This window comes from Henckelia pumila, unplaced genomic scaffold (assembly GCF_033568475.1).
Source record: "Henckelia pumila isolate YLH828 unplaced genomic scaffold, ASM3356847v2 CTG_429, whole genome shotgun sequence".
Lineage (NCBI taxonomy): Eukaryota > Viridiplantae > Streptophyta > Magnoliopsida > Lamiales > Gesneriaceae > Henckelia > Henckelia pumila.
In genome coordinates this window covers 3,332,837-3,357,941 of record NW_027331826.1, presented here as the reverse complement: position 1 = coordinate 3,357,941, position 25,105 = coordinate 3,332,837, and the positions used below count along the sequence as shown (strand labels likewise).

Below are 25,105 nucleotides of genomic sequence, written 5' to 3'. Positions count from 1 at the left end.
TCACTAGAGAATACAAAGTAGACGGCTAATGATCAATTAAATTAATTAACGTGACCATAAAAAAAACAAAATAACACTAACATGAGTAGATTGAATTTGTCCAGGTTATCATCCAGATGAACAAATATGTAATCTTTTAATACAGCATTGCCGACCTGAAAAAGTAAGTAACAAGATTCATATGGTTAGGAATTGAGAATCATCTTCACCGAGCTCAGTGAAGGAAAGGTTTTGGATTATGTTGTCATTCCAATTTTGAATAACGAAATTGAAGATTGCAGTCGCATCAGGAATGATGTGGGATATGCCAACTATTTTGTAGCTGAAAGCATTCTACATAAGCAATTCATAAGTGATATATCATTATAATTCACAAAAGGACATGAACTTACAACTGTGTAGCTTTCTTTTTCAAGCCCTGTCATAACGGGTTGGAAATGCTCCCCTGCAAAATCAAAATATTCAGTACATTCTATCAATTAGCACTTTAAAAATCCAACTGATTATTGAGGTCATTAGTACCAATATGTTGAAGGCAATGAGCACGGGTAAAAAGAGATGAGTTCTGAAGTTCATCCAAGATAATTTTAGCTCTTTCACCAACAAGCTGAGTGCCAACAGATCCCTTTACCCGATCATACATCTCATTGTAGCAGCATGTTAAACTCACATAAATTTCACGATCAGTTGTGTCTGCTAGAGCCTTGAGAGGGGTTGAGAGAGAGTCAAATGTAGTTTGCAAAAGCTCAGACATAAAAGTCATGGTTGACAAATTTTCCAACATGTGTTACCTTAGACCTAAAGCTCAGCAACACAAATTTTCCCTGACTCTTGATTTATTTTATATTACTTATCAGAGCTTCATCATATATCCATTTTGTTCGCCCAAACCTTAATCCAGACCTTATTCGTCCAAAGCTTGCAAACTAATTATTTGAAACAATAATCCCAATCCCATTTCCAACATGAACACACATTTATCAAGCATCATATCTTTCACAGATGGGACATCATCGCAATCAAGATAATGAAGAATTTTCCAAATTTTGGCTATTAAACTAGTTGAAAACATGTAAAACCACTTTAGATAGACTGTCGAAAGTACTTAACAATAGCAATCCTCTAATGAGATGAGAAGTCATTGTACCTTTAATACGATTCCAACAGGAAGCAGATACTCCCTCCCTTGTATCCTGAAAATCAAATGAGTGATATTTCAACATTTTCACCATTGGGGTCAATGCGCAGCACATAAGATTCTTACCAGAATCCAAGTCGTGCACTCCCATTATTAAGGTAGTACAATTTAACCGTCACAGCTGACTGATCTTCTCTAACACATCTGCATGCTAAAAACAAAAATATTATCACAAACAGAAATTATACATGGCCATTTGCCAAATGCGAGTATGAAGAAATTAATTAGATTCTTAGAAAACAAGCACAGGCACGATCCTTCAAAATTAGTTTAAATAAATTATGATGACTATATGAAGTTCAATACGCAAACATAAAGAGTAGAAGTCAGTGCATGGGAGTGACATTACAATAAAAAAAAAATCCAAAATACCCATTTAATTCATTATTAACTGCAAGACAACCTATTTTAGTCTATATAAATAATTAGGTATTTCTTGTGTTAAGACTAGGCATTCAAATGAATTACGATTACATATGTTCGAAAGATTGCTGAGCAGGATATCTTATCCATTAATTCAACATTCGTTATTTATTAAACGTATTAGATTCTAATCAAAATGAAAAGGACCACATAAAACAATGACCCAAAGAATCTTGACTCAATTCAGAATGCCAACTTTCAAAACTTCAAGATATTTCTCTCTGCCTATGTTTCCTCAGTTTGGGACAATCATACAGTCGGTGTCAATAGCATAAAACATCAGAAAATTAATGAATCCTGCGAGGTCTCCAAACTGATATTATATGTGACAGATTATTTTACATATGTAAAGACTTCATCACCAGTCAAAATATGTGACAAATATTTGATGTATGTAAAGGCATTGGTGCCATTCGAACCATAAACAAACTATGAACATGAGAAAGAAACAAAACCTTATCACAACGGCTTTATCAGTATATCCTTCACGTCGTTCACTAAATGAGTTCCGCACCGTGCTCATAGGCTAGAAAAATAACAAATGATTGGATAAGAAAATGGACCCTATACATCGTCACATCATTTATACTGATCAAATGAGTATCTAGCATCCTAAAATTATCCAGTATGAAGACACGGGGAACTAGTTTAAAGATCACGTACAAAGAGAAAAGGTACTTACATAGTTCCGTTTGGGCAAAATGATAAGTCGCATAACTCTCTCCAGCCCATTTAAGATGAAGTATCTGAAGAAAATATAGATGTGAGAATCAGTAAATAAATATAGAAATTCATGACATCTTGTAACCATTAGAGAGAGAGAGAGGGAGAAAACCAATTAGCACACTTACCCACCCATTTCTGATGGCTCTTCTTTGAGTGAAACTAATTTTTTTGGACCATTTGCAGCTTTCAGATGACAGAGATTGGACTAAATAGAAGAAATTCATCATATCCAATGTCAGAGAACAATCCAAGTATCCAACACAAGCTAAACAAACTCGGTGAACATTTACATAGCTAAAGATCATGGCATACAGTTCTTAGAAAGTTGAAGTCAGACTACTTGACATAAAATATTTGATTCCATTAGACAACCAAATTATTTTGATGAGTCACATGGATAGCAGTACATGAACAGCAAGAACCATATCAAAAGTAAAAGGAAATTTGATAATCAAATTTAAAATAAATGAAATAATATTCCATGAAATATAAAGAATAAGAAAACTTCCAGAGTTCACTTATATTCACCTAGAGAATTCACTCAGCTCAAGCACCAAAACATTTTGCAATAATACCAAGCACATGCATAAAAAGCCTTTTAAGCTCCAAAAGTAAAGGTGCAAGATCAGGTTATTTTTAATGGATGCTATGCTGTTCTATTTCAGGTTAATTTTTCACTGCATTATAAAGTTACTAAAATCAATTAACAACGTAGTTTCCCAAAATCTATATTTTTCATTAATCCCATTGAATAGTCTTTAGCTTGGGAAGCTCCTATACTAAGGTGACATTTTTCTTATCAAGTGTCAATGTCACAAAGAACACTTAAAAGAATCAGCCTAGTCACAGGCCTCACACCAATCTTTAGAGCGCAATAATCCATTTATTTCTTTCTTGCATCAGGTCCTACATCACTTCATAAAAACATGGTAATCCATGAAAAGAGATTTTCCATCTGTAAACATGGACCATGGCACTTCAAATATACCTCAAAAAATCCAAAAAAAGAATGATAAAAGCAGGCTAGTGTTGAAACACATGCCACACATAACTAAGTAAAATTTAAGGGGTATTTAAGGGGTCGATACCCTTCCCCTGACCTTCTCACATCATAGTTGTCAAAAGCGACCGAGGTGCTCGCTTAAGCGCAAAGCGCCTCGAGGCGCAAGGCTAGCGCTTCAGGGAACTCCGAAGCGCATCAGGTCCGTGGAGCGAGCGCTTCAGTGCGCCTCGCTTTGAGGCGAAAAGCGATCGTCTATGCCCTTCTTAGAAGCCGCACAGATTTTTAAAATTTTTTTTTTTGCAGGCTTAAAATCGTATCTTGAAAGTGCAATTTTATTTTGCAAGGCCCAAACGTTTAAAAGAAAATATTAAACCCAGTAAACTCTTCTCAAAACTCACGACACTCACTGCCTCTCACTCACCCTGCGCCTTTGCTTCACTGTCTCTCACCCTGCGACTCTGCTTCTGCCTCGCAGCCGCGCCGCCGCCGCCCCTGCCAGTGTTTACTTACTCCCCTTCTCTTTGCTGCCCAAATAGGTAAACCCTAATTTTATGAATTTCTTTAAATCGTATTCAAGTGTGTGTTTTTCTTTTCAATCAATAATTTGTGATTGTTATTTATTTTTTCAGTTGTTATAACCATGTCACAATCAAACACAACAATTTCATCGAATCGAAAGGATATTGCTTGGAATTATGCAACTCTTCCGGATCTTAAAAAACGAAATAATATGTGTTGTTGTTTTTGTGATAAAGTAACAAATGGTGGAATTTATCGACACAAATTACATTTAATTGGGGGCAATAGAAATGTGAGTGTGTCAGAAATGTCCGGAGCATGTTAGGGAAAAAATCAAAGAGTTCATTAAAAAAAAAAAGCAATTTGAAGAATCAAATGGATGATATTCCTCATTTAGATGATATTGTTGATTTGGATGAAGATGAGGATGATCTTCAAACTAAATGAACGGGAAACGACCAATATCCAGTTCAAGTGGGCTTGGGCCTGGGTGCAGTTTACAATGGCAGTTTATCAGGATTGTTGGCATGTAATCAAGGGGGATTTGATTAAGGTCTTTGAGGAATTTCACGAAAAAGGAATAATTAACGGAGTGACAAATGAAACCTACATTTGCTTGATCCCAAAAAAGAAAGATTCAGAGCGTATCAAGGACTTTAGACCTATTAGCTTGGTAACCAGTCTGTATAAGATTATTGCCAAGGTGCTAGCTTCGCGTCTGAAAAAGGTTATGGATACCACGATTGCAGACTCACAAAGAGCTTTCATAAAAGGGAGACAGATACTCGACTGCTGTCTCATTGCTAATGAGATGGTAGAAGAGTTCAGATTGAAGAAAAAGAAAGGTTGGGCTTTTAAAGCAGATTTCGAAAAAGCATAAGATAATGTGGATTTGAGATTTCTGGATTTTGTACTCATGAAAAAGGGATTTGGTGAAAGGTGGAGAAGATGGATCAAAGGCTGTCTAGACAACGTCAACTATTCCATTCTTATTAATGGCAGGCCTTGTGGCAAAATTAGAGGAGAAAAAGGTTTAAGGCAGGGTGATTCTCTATCTCCCTTTCTTTTAACTTGGTGGCTGATGTTTTGGCTAGAATGATGGACAAGGCTAAGGCCTTGAACCTTATTCAAGGTTGGGATATAGGTAGAGGAGGAGTCGAGGTTTCTCACATACAATTCGCAGACGACTCATTATTTTTTGTGAGGGATGAAGGACATCTAAGATTTTTGAAGGACATTCTGGTTACTTTTTGCGAAATGTCGGGGTTGAAGATCAATCTAGAAAAGAGTGCATTGTTGAGCATCAATTGTGAGGCCGCAGCGGAAGTGGAGATGGCTAGAGAGTTTGGCTGCGGGCTGGAGTCTTGGCCTATTATATACCTGGGGGTACCTTTAGGAGGAAATCCACTCAAGGTATCCTCAAAATGTCAAAAAACTTAGCGAGTTGGAAGAAATCTTTTCTATCGAGAGGAGGTAGACTAACCTTGATTGCGGCAGTGATGAATGCCGTACCGCTGTATCAGTTATCGTTGTTCAGAATCCCTAGAGGGGTGGCGGAGTCCATGGAGAAGCTAATGAGGAATTTTTTGTGGGATGGGCCGGACGGGGACAAACACTGTCATTTGGTAGCTTGGGAGAAGGTTAGCATTCCAAAGAGTAGGGGAGGTCTGGGGATCGGCAATATTTGTTCAAGGAATAAGGCTTTGTTGGGCAAATGGTGGTGGCGCTTCTCTGAGGAAGGAAATACGTTGTGGAAGAGGATTATAGCCAGCAAGTACGGCATGCAAGAAAATGGATGGGACGCGGGGCTGGCAAGGCATAACACTTTTCGGAGTCCATGGAAGTTCATATCGAGGATTTATCCGGATTTTATCCAATCAGTGAGGTTAGTAGTTAAGGTGGGAGATAGAATTAGGTTCTGGGAGGATTGTTGGGAAGGGCAATTCTCTTTTCAGATTCTTTTTCCTTCGCTTTTTCAGTTATCAAGGGCTCATAATAAACCCATTTCGCATTTTCTTGCTAGTGAGTCCTTCTCTTCGTTCAATTCTCTTTCTTGGGATTTGCATCTTCGCCGCGATCTTAGGGATAAGGAGCTGGGGGAGTTAATTAGTTTGCTAGATGTTTTGGGCAGGGTTAGCATCGTGGAGGGAGGGGAGGACGTTCGGAGGTGGAAGTGGGAGGATTCAGGAGTGTTTTTAGTGAAATCCTTCTTTGATTCTTCCTTCTCGGACGATTTGTTTCCAAAATTCAACCTTTTTCACACAATCTGGAAGGCTCAGATTTCCTCTAAGGTAAAGGTATTCGCATGGACAGCATTGTTGGGCAGATTGCCGACTTATGATGTGATTCAAATGAGGTTTCCGAACTGCTCCTTGAGTCCTAACTGGTGTGTACTGTGCAAACAAGGGGGAGAGAGTCAAGATCATTTGTTGGTTCATTGCTCGTACACAAGTTCCTTATGGTGGTTGCTGCTGCAGGACTTGGGTCTGTCATGGGTGACACCAAGTAACACGAAGGAGCTATTCGCAGCAGATTTGGGATGGTCACTGGGAACAAAGGGGAAAATTTTTTGGGGGGTTTTAGTGCAATGCGTTTGTTGGATTGTGTGGCTAGAAAGAAACAGAAGGATCTTTGAAGATGAAAAAGATTCGATTGAAGAAAGTTGGGACAAGATTAAGCTGAGAGGATCAACTTGGTTACATAATATAAAAGAGTTTCAATCTTTGTCAATGTCAGATTTGTATAGGGATTAGAGCTTAGCATTGAGCTAGATTAAACTTCATCCCTCTCTTGAGGATTAGTGGATCTCTGGTCCACACTTTGTATTTTATTTACGTTTTTTTTAATAATATTTGTGTTTCTGATCCAAAAAAAAAAGTGCATCAAGCAAATCTGAGAAAGATGTTTACATCTGAAAAGTGGGTAACAAGTCGATATTCTAAAGAGGCGGCTGGGAAACGTATTGCAGAAGTGATAATGATGCCTTCTTTTTGGAAATCTGCAGTTTTTGCACTGAAAGTTGGCGGCCCATTGGTGAAAGTATTGAGGCTGGTAGACGGTGAAAAAAGGTCCTCTATGGGTTTCAACTATGAGGCAATGGATAGAGCCAAAAAAGCTATCGCTGCGTCATTTAATAAGAATGAGAAATATCGTGGTGTTTTTGAAATCATTGACAAAAGATGGAACATTCAACTCCATCATCCTTTGCATGCAGCTGGATATTTCTTGAATCCTGAGTTTTTTTACTCAAATCCTAACATAGAAAATGATGCAGAAGTGTTGGAGGGTTTGTACAAATGCATAGCTAGATTGGTGAGAGGTGAAGATTTACAAGATAAGATCACAAATCAATTGGAGAAATAAAAAAATGCAGAAGGACTGTTTGGTTTACCTATGGCTATCAGACAAAGAGCTTCTAAACCACCAAGTTAATAATATTTAGTGCAATAATCAATTTTGTTTCTCAAGCATTACAAACTTTGGATGGTAAGAAATCTAATCTTATATGTTTTTGTGTTTCAACTTTCAAGCTGATTGGTCGTCCTCTTATGGTGGATCAACACCTGAGTTAAAAACATTTGCAATGAATATTTTGTATCTCACCTGCTCTTCTTCTGGTTGCCAACGTAATTGGAGTGTATTTGAACATGTAAGTTTGAAGTGTTTTTAATTATTTAATACATATTAAATTTCAGATTATGGAGTATGAACTTTGACTTCTTAGTTCTAATTTTTAGGCAGCTACATTCTAAAAAAAGAAATAGATTGTCTCAATTGAATGATTTGGTATATATCAAATACAACAGAGCATTGAGGCGGAGATATGCCATGTGAAATAAGATTGATCCTATTTCTTTGTCAGAAATAGATGATAGTAATGAGTGGTTGTTGGGAAAGTTGAATGATGGTGATAAAGACAATGATGATAATGATTTTGTCAATGAAGATGATGATTTGCGTTGGAGTGATGTAGCACAAGAGGCACAAGAGGCTGGGGTTGGTGAAAGTGCATATGGCTTTCGATCTAGAAATGCATCTACTTCGAAAGGAGCATCATCATCCACTTTAGCAAAAAGAAAGCAATCTTTAGCTCGAGCTAGAGTTGCTGATGAAGAACAGATGAACATGATGATGAAACTGAAGAAGAAGAAGATATCGATGGATACAAATCAAGCGATGGGGCTGATGACGTAGATTTGGAGAATGAAGATGATGACTATTTTGATATTTGATGTTTTATCTATCACATTTGCAAAGATTCTTTACTTTTTTTTTTTGTTATTTTGATAGTATTTTGTTTATTGCACTTTTTTCCGTAAAACGTGCACTTCGCTTTGCGCTTTAAGCCTCAAGGCGCTTGAGCGCTTTTTTGTGCCTCACGCTTTTGACAACTATGTCTCACATGTTTCCCAAAATTGAAAATAACTAATAGTAAGGTTAAAGTAAAACTAAAACAGCCCATCATTATGCTGACCATATTCTATAATATTATGATAATCAGTATGGATTGACTTGCAACCAAAGAAAGAATCCGTCCTAAAAGACTTTTATGAGAGGGAGGTAAGGTATGTTCGAGATCAGTTACCAATCACTAACCTTCAACATAATTGGAAACTGCCCAAAATCATATCCTTCTCTAATAGAGAATCCATCATCATATTGGAAGCACAGTTCCACCATGAACTTCCCTGCATATGTGAGTTTAGCTTGTCTACACTGCTCCGAACATGCACATAGATGTCATTAGTCTTTTGCATTCAGATAGTGGTCGTATTTAAATATGTAAAATGATACCCAAACACTGTACCTCAAAAGGGTGTAAAGCATCAGCCATATGTCTTAAAAGGCGTCCTTTTTGAGGGGGAAATATTTGAGGTTTCCCAAACCAGAGTATGCCATTGGTTAAGAATCAACTTCTATTAATTAAACTTCAAGTACAACGACAAAATTGGAGTACATGAGATAAAGAGAATTCCAAAAACTATAATATTAAATTGTAGCATAAAATATATATTCCGGATCGAGATGCTATGCCTAAAAGCAAGTTTTCCTAGTCAACGGAAGACTTTACCGAATCTCCTGGGAGTATGTGATAGCCAAAAATAACTTCAAATGGTTACATACTTCCGGCCTTCAAAAGTTGGAACCACGAACTATGAAATAATTTTCATAGATTATCCTGTTTTATCAGGCTACTTGACAAATAAAAGAGGATGTCAAAAGCTAATGTCAAATCAAATAATTTCATGTGTTATTCCATTCAGTTGATGTCCTAATAATCCGTTCACCCATAACTAGCGATCACAACAATCAATAAAAACTCATCCCCCAACTGCAATACCAGGGGGGAAACAAAATGCGAACTTGGGGTAAACTATCACATGGCACTTTGTCTACACCAAATTCGAAAATTGCGAAGGGAATACAATTTATATTCTGAAAACCCCTGCATACTATGAAACCTAGAAACGGTATAAGAGAAAACAATGCGCACTGAAAACAATACGTACTTTCAGAGCTTTCACGTAAAAAAGAATAAGAACTTGCCCCAAAATTTTGAATTTAGCACACACTACTAGATTGGTCTAGATATAAATCACCTACCTTAATTCTGAAAACGATTGATACACACAAAATAACAAAAGATTAGTTCCTTAACCCAATTCATCAAGATTGAAGGATATTTCTTAGCTTGAGCTTCGTGAAGGAATCAAACACTTCGACCGGCTTGATATTCATCAACATGGTCTCAAGCCCGTGCTCCAACATGTAGTTAAACGAATCAATATGATGCTTAAAAAGCTCTCCTAATGCTGCATAATCCTTTTCCTCCGTCAGGTGCGGCCGCCGCCACTTCCTGTCGGCCTCTTGCTCATTCTTCCGAGAGCTGTCGCTCGCCATAGGAGGATCAGATTCTGCACCGAATACGTACAATTATGGAAGGCGCCTTGTGCAGAATTTGATTTGAAGAACAGAGAGCCGGCTCGGGGTTTAGGGTTTAACGAAGGAAGCAGAGGAAAAGGCTGTATCTTTTGTTTGTCAGCAAAATAATTATCAATATTTTATTAAATAATTTTTTTTTTTAGGATATTAATGATAAGCAAAGGGTAATAAGTTTTTTTTTCCTCCAAAAAAAAAAAAAGTAACAAGGATTTTCGAAATAAAATTTCCCCCAAAAAAAACTAAATAAGTAAATGGCGTTATAATTTATATTTAAATGTACGTCATTTTATCTTTTAAAAAAATATATGTCATTTAATTTACTGTATGCTAATAATTTTATGTCAAATTAAAATCATAGTGAGAAAAATATAAATATCGATATTTAAGTGATTAATGCTAGTTAGTGTTGCTTTAAAAACCTAATATTTAAATTCTTAAAAAGTTAAAATTTTAATTAATTAAATTAATTGTTTAGATAAATTTGATTAGTTGTTAAGATTAATTATTTTATTTAATTAAATTAATTAATATAAAACTTATTTCTTGATAAATGTGTTAATAGATATTTTCACTGCAAGAAAAAATGGCTATAGTGATACTTTCTTACTGACATTTATTTAACAGTGTCATTGATATATACATATTATGACATTAATTAAAAATCAAAATTTTAATAAAATAAAAGACTAATTAGATATATTATCATGACATTTTTAATTAATGTCACAACAAGTCTTACCTTTTTCCGCCCCATTTTCAATTTTTTTATATATCTTCCTCCAAAAGTTTCATTCTCACCGCCTATACGTTCTGAATTATTTGTTTTTTGGTTGAACAATCTCATTCTCTTCATTACCCGGCCGGCTTGCCTCCCAACATCGTTGCATAACACCACCTTTTGCACCGTCTACGTCAGCGCCACCATCCTCACCGTCTGCCCCGTCTAGGTTGATATTCTTTTCTCTCCCACCGTCTCGCGATCTAAAACCCTAGGTGGTAAGTTTTTGTGTGCTCTGTTTCACCCGATGATTTACGAACGATTTCTTGTTGATTTTTGTGATTTCCAATAGTAAAGGTTGTAATCGAGCTTAGGTAGAACTTTTACCAAGCACTAGCTCATTTTTCAGTCGTGACCTGAGACGTTCAGCCATGAAACCATTGGTCTCCGCCACACAACCTCTTTCTTTGGTACCTGCTCAATTCTATTTTGGTTTTAAGGAAGTCTTAAAGTCGATTCCAGTCTCTTTTCATAAATTTAGAAGGCTGCCCGAGTGAGGATTTCTATCCATTCGAATTTAATTTGACTTCTTTGCATTTATCTCACTGTTATTGATTATTATTTGGGTTAATTATCGTAGTTACCGGATTTGTTGAATTCTAAGGTGTATTACGGTGAACCTAAGTCATGGGTTGAATTAGTTAGTGTGATTATTGGGAATTTTAGTAGAGTTGTTTAAGATGATCATGGTATATTTAGTTGATTTTCGGCTTTGTGAAACATTTAATCATTACATATCAATCCAATTTCATTTGATTTTCAGTTCGATCATCACTTGTATATGTCTCCTAATTATTATTTGTTTCTCATGTCTTATAAACGAAACCTTCATTTGAGAAGGCAAAAGAGAAAGCAAAAACCGAGCATTGAAATTTAAGAAGAGGAAAAATCATACCGGTTGGGCTCACAAGTTTGAAACTATCATAGAATTGTGATTTAGCTTGTCATATTATATCAATCAAGTTGAGTAAATTTCAATGTCTCTATTTCTATAGTCTCTGTTCTTATGATTTTAAGTGGACAAATAATGGGGTTCCTAATGTAATAAGGTTACTATTGATTGATATTCTTTGAATTTTATGATTTATGATTAATTATGGATTAGAATAAGTGTAATTAGTGAAATCGCTAAACTCTGGTATGAAAGTAGATTCTGAAAATGCACACATAAAACCTCATTTGATTTCAAACTTTTGATCCTTTTTCATGTTTGTTTTTAACTTTTGTATTTTTTTTTTGTGCAGACGCTTGATGTAAAACAGCATTCTCTTCATTTATATGGTTATGTAGTCCCATAACAGGCCTTCTGGTATGTATTAACCAAATTTTGTTTAAAAATTTGAGTTCTTGTTTTCGACCTATATTTTGTTGCTTAAGAAGCTTAGACATTTCAACTTCCAAGGTTTACGAAAGTTTGAATAACTCTAGGGCATCTTTTTATTTACATTTTGGATTTTGGTTTCATATATTTGTTCATGCTTTTGTTTATGGTACATAGTGTTGGAAATGTTTTCTAGCTAGATTTTGTAGATTCTTTGTCATATATTTGTAAAAGAGATTCACAGTATTTTGTGGTTGATTATGTTGATCTTTATTTGGATAATAATTGTAGAATATCTCGAGCAATAACATGTGCAAAATTCTTGTCTATCTTCATATTAAGTTGTGAAGCAAGGGATTATTTGGAGATCTAATTCAACATATTCATGGTGTGATAACATTTAAGTCAGATCAAAGTAGGAGTTAACGCTCTAAAACTAAGAAACTGGGGAACAATATGTCAAACCTAATGATGATTGAATTAAATATTGATTTAAAGGCTTTAGCTGTATCTATTGCCATCAGTTGTTGAGATGATGTATTTGTTCTGTTTTTTAGGTACAACCTCGTGTTGGTGTATGGAGGAATAAATTCTCTTCAAATTTGGTAGAAGAAGACACTATATTTTGATAGGGGATCTCATGATCTCAGTTGCGGTAAGTATATAGCAGCTGTTGCTTCCTATGTTCTCTTTTTTGTGGTCTAGATCGATTTGTCATAGCAGCTAAGCTACTCTTATAATATAGGTGATAATTTTGGATTTTCTGTAGACATTGGTCATGTTTTAGGTAATACAAAAGAGCATTGTTGGTTTTTTTAACTTCTTAATTATTTATTTTTCATTTTATCTTCTTGTCTAATGTGAAATGTGCTTAACCCAACTCGTGCAAATGAACACATTTAAAGGTACTCGTACATGAGCTGCTCCAGTGTTCATAAATGGGTTTTCGATGCTGGTCCTTGTGAACAACAGTATGAAGGTGAGTTTTAAAACATCATTGATACTACACATGGTGTCAAGAGCTAAAGAATCTGTTCACACAAAGAACACTTATTTTTTCTCATCATTTCGTAAATAATTTTTGACTGCATGATTTCTCAAGAACACTTGGTTATCAATAGCTCGATCCTCTCCCCATTCGACTTTTATTTAAAATTGATATGAATATGTGGTAAGATTTAAAATATTTATGCCCTTGTGTTTAAAATATATTAGCGCACTATTATTACATTGAATAGTATTAATGGGGCAGTATAGTACTAAGCCTTTTGTCTTTGTTTTAATGATTCTAGTTTTTGTATTTATTTTTATGCATCATTTTCACTCTCCTTTTTTTCCTCGATGTGAGTAATGATTTTTATGAATCTTTCTTTCTAGATTGATATATCTTGTAGGATTTATATTTGTTAATGCTAGAATGCAGCAAATCACAGGTGACATTTCTTGATTACTAGAAATATTCATTTACATTTTTTATGTTACGCTATAAAACCCCATATTGCATTGTCTATTGAATTTTTTCACTTCACCATTCCTCATGTTTTCACTCGAGTTTGTGGTTCTTGAAACATACTTCACATCATATAGCCAATTAATTTTCTTTTATATCTTTGTTGTTTATGTTTGATACATGATTCAAGATATTCGCATTCCACCCGTTATATCGAATTTTTTCAACGACCAGCTAGCTCTTATCAAAGCACTCATGTTTGCACATGTGGGCATACCTATTTAAGAAAGGTGTGTGAATGCTGCATTTTTGTCGTTTGATCTTTTGAAATAATTATTATTTATTCTATAAATTTGTTCTTTTATTTTATTTCTAAACATATATAAATTGTACTTGCAGGTAACAAGTAATGAAGACCAAATTTTGTCTAAAATATGATGTTTCAAGATGTTGCTCAACAAGTTTAGTTGTTTTTTGTACTATAGCTATGTATTTATTCCTCGACTGAAATACACGAAGTTAACATTTTTGAAATTATATATTACAATCATTTATTTAATTTTGATTTTGATTCATTTTATGTTTTTTATTGTTTTAATTTTATTTTATGTTAAATTATCATATGTATTGAAGATTGTGAAGAAAAATATATGATAATATTGGGGTTATAAACGTTGGATTTAAGAGCATTGGAGACAATTTAAATGTCCTTATAAACTTATTAGGGCATGTACAATAGAGGACATTTGGAGAGGATATTTCTCCAAATGTCCTCTAAAAAGAAATGTCCTCCCTTGTAGGGAGGACATTTCTGCCCATGTGGAAATGTTTGGACATAGATCTATGTCCGGACATTTCCAAAAAAAAAAAAAAGTTAAAATTTGTTTTTTTATTAAATGTGGCATGCACGCCTGCCCAAACACGCGTGAGTGCTATGCACGCACGCGTGTTTCCACCCGTTGCATCTTTTATTTTATTTTTTTAAAATTCTTAAATTATTGTTTGATAAATTATTAAAGTTTGAGTTCATGTATTGTTCAATCCGTGTATTTTTTATTATATTTTTTTTATCTATAAATACACTCATTTACATCTTCATTTTCATTCCTACATTCCTTTTTTTTTTCCAAAGTTCATTCCTTCTACTGTCAAACAACTCCACACGAAATTTGTAGTCGCAATGGATAAAAATTTTAACGAGTCTTTTAGGGATTTGTTAAATTCTCCAAATATCGACGATGATAGAAGTCGTGAAAATCAAGGAGTTCGTCCGAATCCACAACATCAATTTCCATTCCCTCCACAATTACCACCAAATATTCATAATTTCATGTCTCCACCACCTTATCCTCATTATCAAAATTTTTCACCAAATGACTCTCGAATGCTAGCTGCGGCTTGGGGAAATTTTCCACCAAACGACCCTCGAATATCAGTCGCAAATTGGAGAATTTTTTCACCAAACGACCCTCAAATTCACCCACACAATTGGCAAAGTAGCCAACATGTCATGCCATTCGCAGCTTGGGGAAATTTTCGCCCCAACTATGGGGGATGCGGAGGCAGGCCAAGAATCAGATGTAGATACTGGAAAAAGAACAGTTTGGACAGTAGCAGATGACAAGCTCCTTGCAGCAGCATACACGCTCATAAGCGAAGACCCGACAGTAGGTAATGGGCAAAAGAGTGAATCGTTTTGGAAACGAGTCACATCATATTTCAATAGCAACAGAGAAAATGGGGCTAAAAAGAGAACTGCCGAAAAAGCAAAAACACATTGGGGTTCGATGAAGAAGATCGTGAATAGATACAATGGAATCTACAACAAATGGTACAGTGATCGACCCAGTGGTTGGAGTGATGAGGATTTGATATTGCAGGCACATGAAGAATACAAGAGCACTTACAAAACTGCTTTCCAATACGAACATGTGTGGAGAATTTTTAAATCCAGTCCAATGTATGCTCCACAATCTGGCCATCAAGCTTCAAAAAAGGCTAGGACCTCCGAATCATCAGGTGGACATACTGATTCTTCAATTCCAAACACACCTGTTGATGTAGATGATTACGAAATATGATCTCGTCCAATGGGACACAAGGCAGCAAAGAGAAAAGGAAAAGAAAAAATGTCTCAAGTTGAAGCCAATCAAAATATGCAACAATCCATAATTCAAATGAAGGAATATAATAAAAACAAGAGAGCGGAACAAATCATTCAAGCCCATTAACTTTTCATAATGGACACACAGGGTATGACCGATGAACAACTTCAGAACCATCGAAAAATATGTGAGGAACTCAAAAAAACTTTGAACATGTAGCACATTTGTGTTTTATATTTGTGTTTTCATTTCGTATTATTTCGAGTTTTTAAATTTATGTTTCCGTTTCATGCAATTTGGAGTTCGTAATTTGTGTTGTTGTATCATGTAACGTATTTTAATTTTAATATTATTTTCTAATCGTTTATTATTTTTAATCATAAATTTAGTGTACTCTATGATAAGTGAAAAATTAATAAATACAAAATAATAAGTAATTTAAATTTAATGAGAGAAATTAAAGATTAAATTGATTAAAGTAATTAAATAAATGATATAATGACAGTGGGGTCCACAAATATTTGGTTTGTAGAATATTTGATTGTGGAATGTAGGATATTTGAAAGGTGGGATATTAGATAGATGATGTGGCATGATGGGTCCACAAATATTTGGGAGAAATGTATCCATTATTGTGGGTGCCCTTATAACGACATGTTTTAGTATCTTTGTAAATAGATTGTGGAGACATCCATAATTGTCATTAAATATAGCAACAGATGACATTCAACTGTGTCTTTATTAATATAAAAAAAGGCACTTGTATATGTCCTTATTAACGGAGAAAGTAGACATTTGTAAGTGTCATTATTACATATCTATCGTGACATTTCTTAATGCCTTCGTAATTCACAATCGAGACATTTACTGTAACACCCGGTATTTTTTTTTAATACGTAAATCCACATGCATAATTAGGGAATTTAATTATTTAAATTTTAGATTTATGGGTTAAATAATTATGTGAATTATTTGTGCATGATTTAATTGATTTTTAAGCATTTAACCCATAATTAGTGATTTTTTTTATTTTTAATATTTTAATTATTTTATCGCGTAGACGGGACCGTGGACGGACGAGATGACAACTTTCTAGCCAATTTAATTCATGAGCCTTTTAAGAGCCCAAAAATATTATTTTGAGTTTTATTTCCTCAAAATTTTTAGTATTTAATTTTATATAATTTTAGGAGTCCGTTTTTATTCAAATTAAGCCAAAATAATGACTTTTTATTATCTTTAAAAATCCCCTAATTTAATGTTTCGGGATTTGTGTTATATTATTTAAGTTATCTATATTTTAAAAACTTAGAAAACCTTTTTAATTATACTATTATCTCCTAGATTATATTTTTCCAAAATTAATATCCTAGACTACCCAATCCATCGGCCAAAACCCCCCTATTCACGCTCAATCTTTTTCCCTTCAACCTAGCCGCCACACCCCCTCCTCCTTCGTCTTCTTTAGTAGATCTTCGGCCATAGCTCGATTTTTTTAAGCTTCCAAGGTGGTTGATCATCGTCCCGTCGTCCCGGAATCATCATCAACGTTTATTTCTCTTCAACCGACGGTGCAAGGCATGTTTTTATTCCTCTTTTTCGCACTATATCAGTGAATTTTATGTGTGTCTCGGGTATGCGTCGATTTGTTCTTGAATTTTTCAGAAATCTAATTGGTTTTGTTCTTGGTGCTCGATCGTGTGTGTTCTTCATTCATGTTCACGTTTTTCTTCCTCCATGGCGTGCCTAGCTGCTGGTCAGGGCTACCTAGGATGTGTGAGGGTGGTCTAGACTCGAGTGGCTCAAGTGGTTCGAGCCAATCGAGCCCCGAAAAGCTACAAGAGGAGATCGGGTCTAGGGGGGGCGCAGATTAGGGTTTGATGGAAGTGGGTGCTGGGCTCGGTGCATGGGCTGCATGGGTTCAAGGCTAGGGTCAGGTTTGGACCGCCCAGACGTGGGCTACGTCTGGGCGGCGGCGCTCCGGCCAGGGGCGGCCGGAGCAGGGCGGCAGCAGCCCTAGAAGGGCTGCTGCTCGCGGCCGCAGCAGCGACGGGATAGGGTGTAGGGTTCGGGTTAGGGTTTGGTGGTCCGGGTCAAGTCAGTGGGTCCGGAGTTATGTTAGTTGGGTCCGGGTCCGGGGCAAGTTAGTCGGGCTCGGGTATTTTTATTTTTAAGTTTTAAGTTTAATTAAGTGTTAAATGGGTCTAATTAAATCCTAAAAATTTAATTGGGTTCCATTTAATTACTTTGGGTTAAATTTAATTATTGTTGGGCTTAATTAAATTAATTAAGTGAGTCCACTAAATTTTATGGGCCTTGGGGGCCCATGAAAGTTATTGGGCCAGTCTTTGGGCTTTTGGGCCCATTGAGCCAGAATAGGTCGTTATTGGGCCAGGAAGATTTTTAATGGGCTTTAATTATTTCATTGGGCTTAGAATAATTTTAATGGGCTTTAATTATTTAATTGGGCTTAGAATAATTTTAATGGGCTTTAATTATTTAATTGGGTTTAGAATAATTTTTATTGGGCTTAAGTATGTTAATGGGTCAGTCTCAGTATTAATGGGCCAGATTTAAGTAAATGGGCTTGAGTGTTAGTGCCACCAGTTCAGTACAATCCATGAGAAATTTGCATGTGTCCTGAATATATATTTAATTATTTTTATGCATGGAAGTTATTTTTATATTTATATGATAGTATGAAATTAAATTAAATATATATGAATGACACACATTTCATTTAAGTACATGCATTCATGAAATAATTTTTATGCATGATTTAATGTTTAAGGTTGAGCAAAAGAAAATATTTTATGTTGGAAGTTGAAGTAGTGTGACAATTTAAGGGGGACTCGTCCCCATATGTGAACTATTGAAGGGCAGTTTACTGCCAATTTAAGAGGTGATTCGTCACCGCCACGTACGTTGGTTTCCACGCTGATCAGTATTTGATGTATGATTTAAGGTTACACTATGGATACAACCATGCGATGTTAGAAAATAATTTGCTCAACAATGTTTATGTATTATGTATGATTATGATATTTAAGTTAATTTAAGTTATGTTATGTCATGATATTATTTTAAGCATGCTCATTCATGTATATGTTATGTATTAGTATTAAAGTGATTTAAATTATTTTAAATCCTTGTTATGTTAGCATGTTGGGCCTCTAGGCTCACTACACTGGTATGGTGCAGGTGAGTACGTAGAGAACGTAGTACCCACCGGAGGCGAGGACGTATGAGCAGACTGGCAGTGATCCCCGTGACCGTTGTCTGAGTCTATATGCATGTTTTGAATATTTTATCATGTTACACATTTTTACTTATTTTCAGTAAATTGACACTATTGTATTTTTTTAGTCAAATATTTTCAGTGCATGCAAATTTTATTTATTTTGCTTATGTCAGTATTTTATTAAATGTTAGACTCAGATATTTAATTTATTAAAGGTTGTTTTTATTTAAGTTATTTATTTTAAAATCTATTTATTTTGTGCATATATGTATGGGCATGTATGTACATCTATTTTACTTAGTTTTATTCTAAAAATTTTTTTTTTTTCATAATATAATATACTTATACTTAAAATAGACTTTATGCATAAAAATAATTAAATATATATATTCACGGGCATATTTTCAGTGCATGCATTCATGAAATAATTTTTATGCATGATTTAATGTTTAAGGTTGAGCAAAAAAAAATAATTTTTATGTTGAAAGTTGAAGTAGTGTGACAATTTAAGGGGGATTCGTCCCCATATGTGAACTATTGAAGGGCAGTTTACTGCCAATTTAAGAGGTGATTCGTCACCGCCACGTACGTTGGTTTCCACGCTGATCAGTATTTAATGTATGATTTAAGGTTACACTATGGATACAACCATGCGATGTTAGAAAATACTTTGCTCAACAATGTTTATGTATTAAGTATGATTATGATATTTAAGTTAATTTAAGTTATGTTATGTCATGATATTATTTTAAGCATGCTCATTCATGTATATGTTATGTATTAGTATTAAAGTGAATTAAATTATTTTAAATCTTTGTTATGTTAGCATGTTGGGCTTCTAGGCTCACTACACTGGTATGGTGCAGGTGAGTACGTAGAGGACGTAGTACCCACCGGAGGCGAGGACGTATGAGCAGACTAGCAGTGATCCCCGTGACCGTTGTCTGAGTCTTTATGCATGCCTCGAATTTTTAGCATGTTACATTTTAATTATTTTCAGTGGTTGTGATTCGGGATATTTTATTTGAGAAATTTTCAGTGCATGCAAAACTTTAATTTATGTCACTTTTAGTCAGTATTTTATTTAACGCATGACTCAGATATTTAAATTATGAAATGTTAAGTTTTCGATTTGTTGCATTATTTTATTCAAGTTATTTATTTTTAAATCTATTTATTTTGTGCATATATGTATGGGCATGTATGTACATATTTTTACTTAGAAAAAAAAAATTTCCACATATTTATTTATTAATTATAGAGTTAGGGTCGTTTCAGTTGGTATCAAAGCCACGGTCCTTGGAGGGGTCATTACTGCTATGCGAGCTCAGAAATCCACGCTACGGGTCTGTAAGTTTTAAGTGTTTATAGCATGTTTTACTTTTAAGAATTTAAGTTAGCATTAATTTTTTTTAAAACCACTTAGTTATGCATGGCGATTTACGTAAAGAAATATGTGGTGGTGCAGAATGTCTCCCAGACCGATGAACAGACGTGGGGGATCTCCACCTACACCTCCACCTCCACCTCCACCTCCGCAGAACCCACTAGCAGCATTGGAGCAGGCCAATGCTACTTTGATGGCGGGGATTACTGCTCTGTTAGAGCAGTAGGCTTCACGTCCTAGGATGTCCCATGAGGAGGACGTAGCTGAGTGGTTTCCAGAAGAAGGGACCCAAGGAGTTCACTGGTACCACCGATCCTTTGGTGGCTGAGGGGTGGATTCGCTCTTTGGAGTCCATCTTTGAGTATATGGGGATCATAGATGCCGACAGGGTGAACTGTGCGACATACATGATGAGGGGAGATGCAGCCTTGTGGTGGGAGGGTGCTGCCAGGGGAGTTCACCTTCCTACACTGACGTGGGCAGAGTTCAGGCGTATCTTCTACGCCAAGTATTTCACTGAGGATGTGCGCAGCCGCATGATCCGGGAGTTCATGAGTCTCCGTCAGGGGGACAGTTCAGTGGTGGAGTATGTGCGACAGTTCGAGAGGGGCTGTCACTTTGTGCCCTTGATTTCAGACAGTCCACCAGAGAAGTTGAGGTAGTTTGTGGAGGGCCTGAAGGCAGATATCAGACATGACGTTCGCATGGCGGATGTCCCTACTTATGAGACTGCAGTCAGTAGAGCCTTGCGTTCCGAGGAGGGTCGGAGAGAGATTCAGAGGGAGCAGCAGGGTAAGAGGCAGTTTCAGGCTGGGTATCAGCGACCACCTTCGCAGCCTCCTGCGAAGAAGCAGTTTACAGGGCCGGCTAAGGGCCCGAATCCGCAGCAGAGGCCGCAGCAGCAGAGGCCACAGCAGCAGAGGGGCGGGGCCCCTAATGCCATAGGTTTTCCTACTTGCCCGAAGTGTCAGAAGATGCATTCGGGACCTTGTCTGTTGGGAGCAGGAGTTTGTTATCACTGTAGGGAGCCAGGGCATCAGATAGCTAACTGCCCAAGGAAGAAGAACACTGCTGGTAGAGTGTTCGTCATGCAGGCAGAGGAGACAGACCCAGACACCTCCTTGATCATCGGTATATCTTCCTCTAGTATTTTATAATTTTCCTTTGGTTAAGAATTTCGTTTTCTTTATGGAATTGTTGTTCTTTGGGTTATCTATCTGCATGTTAGAATAAGAAGCATGTTTTACTGGTGATTAGAATTAAGGGTTAGTAGTGACTCGTTGGGGAAAAGTTTAAGTAGTGGTATGAAATTGTTGGTATTTTCTGCGTGCAGGGAGAATTCTAGTTGGAGGCAACTCCACGTTTGCGTTGCTAGATTCAGGGGCTACGCATTCGTTTATCTCCCTGGAGTTTATCAGGCGGATAGGCATCACACCTGAGATTATTGACAGTGGGTATGATGTTACTATGCCGTCAGGGCAGATTATTTCTACCTCGAAGGTCATTCGAGATTTGGAGTTGGAGCTTCAGGGACACTTCATTCGAGCAGATGTGGTGGTTTTGCCTTTGAGTGGGTTTGATTTGATTTTGGGTATGGACTGGTTGACAGTCAATGGAGCTTCGATTGATTTTCGTCGGAGATCGGTGTCAGTGAAACCATCAGTAGGCGACCCGTTTACCTTCCAGGCATCTCAGAGCAGTGATATTTCTCAGGTGATATCTCTTATACAGGCGAGGAATTTGTTGAGACGGGGTTGCCAGGGGTTTCTAGCGAGTATTGTCACGACCTCAGAACCATCTAGCAGATCATTGTCCGAGATAGAGGTGGTTCGTGACTTTCCGGATGTCTTTTCGGAGGATGTTGCAGGAATTCCACCAGTGAGAGATGTGTAGTTCAGCATCGAGTTAGTGCCAGACACCGTGCCTATCTCTAAGGCACCGTACAGAGTTGCTCCTACCGAGATGAAAGAGTTGAAGGAGCAGATTCAGGAGTTATTAGAGAAAGGCTTTGTTCGTCCTAGCTTTTCTCCATGGGGAGCTCCGGTGTTATTTGTGAAGAAGAAGGATGGCAGTATGAGATTGTGCATCGATTATCGAGAGCTCAACAGGGTCACAGTGAAGAACAAGTATCCACTGCCGAGGATAGAGGATTTATTTGACCAGTTGCAGGGAGCTTCAGTGTTCTCCAAGATCGATCTGCGATCTGGTTATCATCAGTTGCGTGTTAGAGATGCAGATGTGTCCAAGACTGCTTTCAGGACACGCTATGGGAATTACGAGTTCTTAGTGATGCCATTTGGGATGACCAATGCTCCAGCGGTTTTCATGGATCTCATGAACCGAGTCTTTTAGCCGTATCTAGATCAGTTCATCATAGTCTTCATTGATGATATCTTGATCTACTCTAGGAGCATTGAGGAGCATAGACAGCATCTACAGACAGCCTTGCAGACTTTGAGGGAGCATCGTTTGTATGCCAAGTTCAGCAAGTGCGAGTTTTGGCTCGAGCAGGTGGCATTTCTTGGTCACATTATTTCGAGAGATGGGATTGCAGTGGATCAGTCGAAGGTTGAGGCAGTGCAGAATTGGGGTATTCCGAAGAATGCTTCAGAGATTCGCAGTTTCTTGGGTTTGGCAGGATACTATAGGAAGTTCATCAAGGGTTTTTCCTCCATTTCAGTACCCTTGACTTCCTTGACCAAGAAGAATGCGAAGTTTATCTGGATTTCAGAGTGTCAGAGGAGCTTTGATCAGTTGAAGGAAGCACTCACTACTGCACCGGTGTTAGCGGTGACAGTACCACATGAGGAGCTAGTGGTGTACACCGACGCGTCTAAACTGGGTTTAGGCACAGTACTTATGCAGTGTGGTAAGGTTATTGCTTATGCGTCGAGGCAGCTGAAGATTCATGAGCAGAATTACCCGACGCATGACTTGGAGTTAGCAGCAGTGGTTTTCGCTTTGAAAATCTGGAGGCACTATCTGTATGGCGAGAAGTGCAAGATTTTCACTGATCACAAGAGCCTCAAGTACTTCTTCACTCAGAAGGAGTTGAACATGAGGCAATGGAGATGGTTGGAGTTGGTGAAGGATTACGACTGTGACATTAGCTATCATCCGGGTAAAGCTAATGTAGTAGCAGATGCTTTGAGTCGGAAGTCGTCAGTGGTATCATGTTTGACCGTACAGTTACCACTACAGAGCGAGATTCAGAGATTTGACTTGGAGTGTTATTCGAGTGGTCATGCACCGAGCTTGTCAGTGTTGACGGTGCAGCCAGTTCTGCGAGATCGGATCAGGGATGGGCAGTCTACTGATGAGGAGTTGCAGCGATGGAGACAGAGAGATGAGGCTAGGGGTAATCTCTTGTATACAGTTGTGGATGGCATTGTTCAGTACCGTGGTAGGATGTGGGTACCGAACGTCGATCAGTTGAGAGCTGAGATTTTAGCAGAGGCTCACACATCTCCGTACTCCATTCACCCCGAAAGTACGAAGATGTACAGAGATTTGCAGCTATTGTATTGGTGGCCCGGGATGAAGAGAGACATCGGGAGAGTGGTGTCAGAGTGCTTGACTTGTCAGCAAGTCAAGGCAGAGCATCAACGTCCAGCAGGACTTCTTAGACCTCTTCCTATTCCGGAATGGAAATGGGAGAATGTTACGATGGACTTTGTGGTTGGCTTACCGAGGAGTGCCAGAGGTTGCACAGCGATTTGGGTGATTGTGGATAGACTCACCAAGTCAGCTCATTTCTTGTCGGTAAGGACTACTTACTCATTGACACAGTATGCAGAGCTTTACATCAAGGAGATTGTTAGGTTGCATGGCATACCAGTGTCGATTGTGTCAGACAGAGATCCGAGATTCACATCCGCGTTTTGGAAGAGTCTGCACACAGCTTTGGGGACTAGACTTTTATTCAGCACAGCATTTCATCCCCAGACAGATGGTCAGTCTGAGAGAGTGATCCAGGTTCTCGAGGATCTTCTGAGAGCTTTTGTCATCGATTTTCAGGGCTCGTGGGAGACTAGACTGCCATTAGTGGAGTTTACCTATAACAACAGTTTTCAGTCGTCTATAGGTATGGCTCCTTATGCAGCATTGTATGGGAGGAGATGCAGATCTCCTGTGCATTGGGATGAGGTTGGTGAGAGGATTTTACTGGGTCCGGAGATTGTGCAGCAGACAGCTGACATTGTGACTCAGATTCGAGATCGGATGAGGACTGCTCAGAGTTGTCAGAAGAGTTATGCAGATACCAGACGACGAGATTTGGAGTTCGCTGTAGGTGATCACATATTCCTGAAGGTGTCACCTATGAAGGGAGTAGTGCGATTTGGCCGGAGAGGCAAGCTTAATCCGAGGTATATAGGGCCATTCGAGATCTTGGAGAGAGTTGGCACGTTGGCCTACCGTTTAGCTCTACCACCAGGGCTAGCGACAGTGCACAACGTTTTCCATGTATCCATGCTTCGGAGATATGTCTCTAACCCGTCGCATGTGTTGGATTTCGAGCCCTTGCAGTTGCCACCAGATCTAGTGTATGAGGAGAGGCCAGTGCGGATCTTGGCTAGGGAGGAGCGGAGGCTTAGGACGCGAGTCATACCGATGGTCAGAGTCCAGTGGCTGAATCACTCAGAGGAGGAAGCTACTTGGGAGACCGAGGCAGAGATGAGGACTCGTTTCCCGGAGTTGTTCGGGTAAGTATTTTAAATTTCGAGGACGAAATTCAATTTAAGGGGGGGGGGGGGAGAATTGTAACACCCGGTATTTTTTTTTAATACGTAAATCCGCATGCATAATTAGAGAATTTAATTATTTAAATTTTAGATTTATGGGTTAAATAATTATGTGAATTATTTGTGCATGATTTAATTGATTTTTAAGCATTTAACCCATAATTAGTGATTTTTTTTATTTTTAGTATTTTAATTATTTTATCGCGTAGACGGGACCGTGGACGGACGAGATGACAACTTTCTAGCCAATTTAATTCATGAGCCTTTTA

At 37.5% G+C, this 25,105-nt stretch overlaps 2 protein-coding genes and 1 long non-coding RNA gene across 7 annotated transcripts in view; 2 read left to right on the top strand and 1 right to left on the bottom strand.

Moving 5' to 3' along the window:
* Positions 1-9,897, bottom strand: part of LOC140871158 (DNA-directed RNA polymerase I subunit 2) — a 30,371-nt gene extending 20,474 nt beyond the window's left edge. The window contains exons 1-11 of one of the 2 annotated variants that reach the window (XM_073273593.1): positions 9,554-9,897; positions 8,677-8,759; positions 8,466-8,585; positions 2,473-2,552; positions 2,304-2,367; positions 2,077-2,147; positions 1,265-1,342; positions 1,148-1,193; positions 523-703; positions 393-445; positions 82-155 (exon numbers count right to left, since the gene is read on the bottom strand). In XM_073273593.1, the coding sequence (XP_073129694.1) occupies positions 82-155; positions 393-445; positions 523-703; positions 1,148-1,193; positions 1,265-1,342; positions 2,077-2,147; positions 2,304-2,367; positions 2,473-2,552; positions 8,466-8,585; positions 8,677-8,759; positions 9,554-9,770 (1,067 nt within the window). In that variant the 5' untranslated portion in view covers positions 9,771-9,897. The other variant, XM_073273594.1, reaches the window with a different exon arrangement.
* Positions 9,898-10,548: 651 nt separating this feature from the next.
* Positions 10,549-13,920, top strand: LOC140871160 (uncharacterized). 4 transcript variants are annotated; one of them, XR_012147629.1, is made up of 7 exons: positions 10,552-10,808; positions 11,835-11,899; positions 12,469-12,566; positions 12,657-12,698; positions 12,817-12,890; positions 13,552-13,651; positions 13,761-13,920. It is a non-coding gene; the product is annotated as an uncharacterized lncRNA (long non-coding RNA). The 4 variants fall into 4 exon arrangements; XR_012147628.1 differs by having other exon boundaries at positions 10,549-10,808; positions 12,817-13,651; XR_012147627.1 differs by lacking the exon at positions 12,657-12,698 and having other exon boundaries at positions 10,550-10,808; positions 13,289-13,651.
* Positions 13,921-14,866: 946 nt separating this feature from the next.
* On the top strand, positions 14,867-15,442 carry LOC140871184 (glutathione S-transferase T3-like). Its single transcript, XM_073273614.1, has one exon. It carries the CDS (start codon positions 14,867-14,869, stop codon positions 15,440-15,442), a length of 576 nt encoding a protein of 191 aa, XP_073129715.1.
* Positions 15,443-25,105: the final 9,663 nt, after the last annotated feature.

What these genes read in the sequence shown, in the direction of transcription:
- LOC140871184 (XM_073273614.1), top strand. Translation starts at nt 14,867, where the DNA reads ATGTCATGCCATTCGCAGCTTGGGGAAATTTTCGCCCCAACTATGGGG.